The sequence below is a fragment of the Hypomesus nipponensis genome, chromosome 8 (genome assembly GCF_054491055.1).
Source record: "Hypomesus nipponensis isolate SF chromosome 8, ASM5449105v1, whole genome shotgun sequence".
Lineage (NCBI taxonomy): Eukaryota > Metazoa > Chordata > Actinopteri > Osmeriformes > Osmeridae > Hypomesus > Hypomesus nipponensis.
In genome coordinates, this window is record NC_140368.1 from 8,007,885 (window position 1) to 8,013,884 (window position 6,000).

General features: G+C 43.5%; 1 protein-coding gene across 1 annotated transcript in view; it reads right to left on the reverse strand.

Moving 5' to 3' along the window:
• LOC146274995 (cadherin-18) overlaps window positions 1-5,012 on the reverse strand; it is a 38,692-nt gene extending 33,680 nt beyond the window's left edge. Inside the window, exon 1 of the mRNA XM_084703684.1 lies at window positions 4,779-5,012. Coding sequence (XP_084559810.1) covers window positions 4,779-5,012 — 234 coding nt within the window. The remainder of the gene's footprint in view (window positions 1-4,778) is intronic.
• Between the last annotated feature and the right edge of the window lie 988 nt (window positions 5,013-6,000).

Genomic DNA, 6,000 nt, shown 5'->3' on the forward strand with positions numbered 1-6,000 from the left:
TATCTCTCGTTCCCTCTTTACTCCTCCCCCTTACTCCTCCCCCCCTCCAAACAGATTTAATAAGAGAACACAGAGTGCAGCCTGCCTGTCTGTCAATCTTCTATATCGCTAGGAGCTCCTCTCATTGGGTTGTGATGACCTGGACTCATCAGTTTGTCTTAATATGTGTGCCATTACACTGCACCTGTCACTTGGGTGATATATATCCTGCCAGAAATGGACTCAATCATTTTGATGGGAAAAAACCTGTTACAGAACTTTTACAGATGAAAGTTTAAAATTCAACTTGCCATCGATATGGTTAAAAGTGTGTGTGTCCTGAAATGTTGGGTCTACTTATTAAACCAACAGAAGGGATTAAACTAGGGCGGGATGTTATGAGGGAAGATGAATGGAAGAAAAAAGAAAAGGAGAGCGGCAGAGAATCTAGGGGAGGGAAAGAAAGAAAGGGTAAGGAGAAGGTGTGTGTGTGTGAGGGGGAGGGGGGGTGAGGGGGGCTGAGCCTCAGTGCTAAGGCCTCATACTTGCAATTAGTGAGGGGGGCTCATTTTTGATTAAATCTCAGCTCTTATTCTTCGCTCAAGAGGACTTAATCACTTTTTATGTGGGTGTGCTTGATTGTCTGATTATCGTTGCGCTTTGGCCAGGCTCCCCCCCTCCAACCCCAACCCCCAATCAAATCCTCCCGAGCGCTCTCTACGCAATTGATTCGCAACAGTCACAGTCAGCGGCACCTTGATGATGGAGCACAAGGCTAATGACCGCGCCGTTTGGAGATTGGGCGATGGCAAGGGCGTGATAAAGACGTGCCGTTGATGCACATCTCCGTGATCCGCCCTAATGGTTGTCCTCTATTTTGACTTCTGCAGCAACCGGCAAGGGAGAGACAGAAGGAGGGGGGAGGAGGAAGTAAAATGAAACGTCTTTCCTATGGGGATGGTTGACTTCCTGATGTACAGTAATGAAATTATCAGAGTCTGGGAATCAGTCTTGACACTCATTTAATAGCGTCGCTCTACTCTGGACGATTTCCTACATTTCAAAGTTGCGGTTTAATGACACATAAATGAAAACTCCAGCAAATCAAATTTGGAAAACCTTAAGATTTGGCAGCCATGTTCTACAACTTGCAATCGAACAAGCCCAACTGGGATCTGTGTAGCAATAATATGCTGAGCGACAGTACGGGCATGGCTTTAGATATGGGAGGATGGAGAAACAGACCAGACTATTAATTATGTCAATGTTTAAAGTCTTAAATTGGGGCCCATCACAATAGCTGAACAATCCCCAACTTTATGTAATCTATAGTCATTTACTTGGCCTTGGCCGATATACTTGTTTACTGTAATGATGTTTGGGCTTTCACCGTCTGGGCCATCAAGGACAAGCCTTCTGGAAAGTTCGTAAGCTGACTGGATCACTGACAGGACATGGGCCCTAGACAGACTAAGGGTGTGCACTAATCCAAATGGCCTCAGAGAAGGGTGAGAAAAATCAATCCCTCTTTCTTTCTTGCTCCCTCAGATACACTCAGGCTTCCACACCAGAGATGCACGCCCACACATCAGCAAACACACATACAAAGATGCATTCAACACAGACACATGCTGCACACACACAGGTACAATCCAGGTACAAAAAGGTATTGCGGCATAGCAAAAGAATCTATATGCCTTGCTTGTGTCTACCATATTGATTGCTGCCTAACTGTACTATACAGTAACTGTCTGTTTATTATAAAAAAGGAGAACGCTGAGAGCTCTTTCTCCTATCACTATTACAAATGCACACCCACATGAGCTGTGACAGTGTATTTTATTTCATTCTAAATTACCACTCAATGTGTAATGAGCATTCAAAACTCTCAGCGCTATGCTCCTATTTTGCAAAATGTGGTAGAAAAGTAATTTAAGTAAATCCCTTACTGCACTTTTTCTACCGTTGAACCATTAGGTACAAGACAGTTGCCTGATTCTGTCACAGCACAATCCATTTATAGCTGTATGAATAAAACATTTGGGCACCTTTCTAGAGCTTGGCATTTTGCTCTGCAAATGAACATAAAGTAAGACATGCATGGGGGCGATTCCTCTTATTTCAAAGCACCCGATCTGTCAGACATCATCCACAACACTTTCCCAGGTTAATTAAAGGCAATTGGCATGGTCTGAGTTATTGTTAAATGCTTGGACACTTGTTATTTGTGTTGTAGAAACTTTTCCAAATTAGATAGAAAACCTGGACACGTATCTCTGGAGGATAAAGCTAATTGTAAAAAAAAGCCAGATTTAGAGTATCTGAATAGATCCTTCATAGAACATGTCTATAGTCATGATCATTTCCCCAGTACCAATCTCAAACTAACCAGAATGTTCTCAACTCTTCATGAAGTTGACCATCCAGACCAGCAGGCTAGCTCCACTGCACAGGCAATGTCTTTGTCATGACTGAAAGCTAGAAAGTGACCAGCCTCGCACGTCACCCATGGGTCCCCATGAGTGACACGCAGACATTCACACCGCCCATCAAGCCCAGTGTGTCATTTCCTGTCTGGAATTGAGCCTATCTCCACAAGACCTGTCACTGGCTCAGAATTTGCCTCTCACTCACACACAAACCTGCCATTTCCCAAATGCATGGGGTCCCACAGGGTTGTCACTGGGGATTATGTGGGACACCTCCGGGGGATTAAAAACACGTTTGACAAACTGGCCCTCCTCCGGTGAGTTTTTTGGTCCTGCCAGCGTCCACTTCCTTGTTTGAACAGAGCATTTTTGAGGATGGGGGGCAAAATCATGTGGGCCAATAGCCGTCATGCGTCCCATGTGGTTACCGTAGTTTACACGAGGCTTGACCTGAAGGAAACTATGATGCACTTTCACAGTCCTTCATGTTGTAAGTGGAGATGTGTTTCTGGTTCAGTGAACATTCTATAAGAATCAACATATGAAAGGGTTTGCCAATCCCGGAAGGGGAATAGTATTTTGCCGCTTGCTTGGGTCTACAGTTTTTAATCAAGCAACATGATGGAAACAATGTGTGAAAGAATTAATCCTCCTCTGTCTGAGCTTAATTAAGGGTCATTCCATCTCCTGGCCACAATAGGACGTGGCGCAGAAATCCCAGCCCACGTAATTAAATGTTTAAAGCGAAACATCTGGAGACTTCATCTTCTTCCAAACATGTGTGTCAAATTGATTCCTTAATAATGTGTACGTTGCTTCTTAGTGCTGCATCATTATCGCCCTGCGGATTAGCTGTTTGTATTTACTTTGCTGCCACTTTCATGCCCCCTGCCACAACCAGCCCTTCCCACATCTACCCTGAAAGGACAGGCGGAGAAGAGAATGCAGTCAAGGAGCTAGCCAGGACTATTTTAATGTGCCAGAATCAACCAGCCAGCCAGCCAATCACTGACTTCAAAGCAGCACTGCAGCTGAATTTAATGTTGATATAATCCGTGAAAGTAATTAGTATTTCATGCAATTAACGGTCTGATAAACTGCCATTATAGAAGAATGCTCTCTAGCTCTGAATCCCTTCACTAATACCCTTGTACCACTTCAGCTACAATGCCATGTTAATGCTCAAAGACTGTTTCTGGTGGCACCTTGGGATTTTTTACATTTGCTCATGCATCTAACGTAACAGACGCAATGTTTTCATCGATGATTAACACCTTTAACAATATGTTTTTCTCTGCACTGTCAACAAGGCAACTCTGATGTACAAATACCCAATACCGTGCTCAGCTGTCATGGTACAGTAATTTATATGTTTCTGGTCATATATTTTTGTGGGTATCTGATTTCTAGTGGGTGGATTTCACACTCTCTTTCCACCTCCCTATCAGTTTTCTTTTCTTTCTAATTTCTCATCATGCGCTTGTTGAAATACAGACATGTGTGCAGTCAAAGAGGTGATTTGCCTTCCTCTTTCTCTTTCTCTCTGAGTGCAGTTGCAGGGGATTATCCTGTGCCTAAGTGCCTAGAATAATGATCACTGCAGCGGAGAAACACATTTCCACGTTGCAGGAGATAACGGGACAGCATGGCAATCTGCAAGCAGCGGACTTAACCAGTTTCCTGTGGCTTATTGAGGGAACAAACGACAAACTCAAGTCACTGCCATCACAGACTCAACCTGCTGGAACATGCTCTCACCCTCTGAGAACGACAGAGAAACCCCGGCTATCTCCAGCCACACTTGCTCTATATGACATCAATCACTCTGACAGCTCAGAGCTCAAAGGTAATAGATTCATGACACATTTGATCAGTAATCCAACCCGACATCCTAGGACCCACGTAGACTATTGTTCAATTTGCAACAAAGCCTTATCCCCTACCGAGAGCTGGGAGTCTTGTTTTAGGTTTCAAGAGTTTGATGTGGAACGCTATTCAGAAAATAATAAAATTCTCCAGTGCACTCTTCTAGAGCTGCTCAAAAGGATAAGTGTTGGATGTAAGTCCTTAATTAACCTGAATAAAACATTGCGAGTTGTCATAAGAAGTAATCTGGCCAACCATCTTCTTTGTGAAATAACAAACAAGAGCGAGATTTTGATTTCCACATCAGTAGACAGAATGAAAACACCTGGACAACAAACATGCAATCCTCTCCACAAACAAACCTGTCCCTGCCATAATAACACGTTTACGCCCAACATGGGGGAAGAGGAGGAGAAAAACAGCAACAGCTAGAGATGGTTTCTGGCATCAAAAGCTTACCATCTGAACTAAGAGGGAGACACAAAGTAAAGAGACAATAAATACCTTTCCCACATATTGAGCATCCGGTCCTATGTGTTCTTCTAAAACAAAGAATTGGTTCCAGATCCAGCCCCGTTTAGGCCTGTGGTGCACCTCTGTCTCTCCATTGGCTAGTTTGGTGTGGTTCCTGGCTGGTACCTTGGCAGAGCTGGAGAGGTGGTTGGCCCCAGAGAACCTCTGGATGAAGCAGAGGCACATGAGAAAGGGACAGAGACAGGCGGTGGTGGATAGCCTCATGGCGGAGTGCGTGTTTGCAAGTAAATCCCTTCGTCTGGGTGCATGAAGGTCCGTCCTCCACCGCCTCCACCACCACCACTGGCCACCGCTGCGGTGTCGAAGAGCGGTCTGGGGTGGCGGCGCTGCTAAATCCCAACTGAAAAAGACGTGGTCCTGATTGATCTTCTAGGGCTCATGGCCTACAAGTGTTGATGCAGGGAAACTGGCCGTGTCTATTTACATTGTGGTGGAACATCCAAGGCCTTTGATGAAACAGCAGGTGAATGAAGACTTGGAGACAGTTTTAGCAGAGACGGTAGAGGACTTCGTACACCATTATGTATGTCCTAAAAAAGAGCAAGTAGGAAAAACAGAGAGAGAGAGAGAGAGAGAGAGAGAGAGAGAGAGAGAGAGAGAGAGAGAGAGAGAGAGAGAGAGAGAGAGAGAGAGAAACCCAACATTAATAGTATGCAGGTTGGAGGTACAAAATTATTCCCAAATAAATTGAAACCCATAAAAATTCATAACACAAAGAGGCCCAAGTAAAAGTATAACGCAAATACTTTAAATTAAGAAAGTCACTGCTTAGCATTCCTCTCCTCACCTATAGCAAAGGTGAGATAAAACAACTTTGAATGTAACAAGTAGTTTAGTTATTCAAAGCTTGTCTGTGGCTAGGTGGTGAGGCGGCAAATAAGGTAAACAATATCCCCCGATATATAAAATATTATTTTACTAAATTGCCAATTAGGTTGCTGTACAATGTGGATTTGTAAACGCTTGTCGCTTGTCTATAAAGAAACATCTCAAAATATCTTTCTATAATATTGATCTGTACAAGTACATTTCATCTTGTTAAGGCCTACATCTAATTCCTGATGATAATACATCCAATGTAGTACTACACAGAAGCTTTACATTACAGAACGCACACAGTTGTTTTTGTTTAATAAATGCTTTGCGCCCTTACACAAATAAGTTATTTTTACAGGAATGTCCTTTGTGCAGG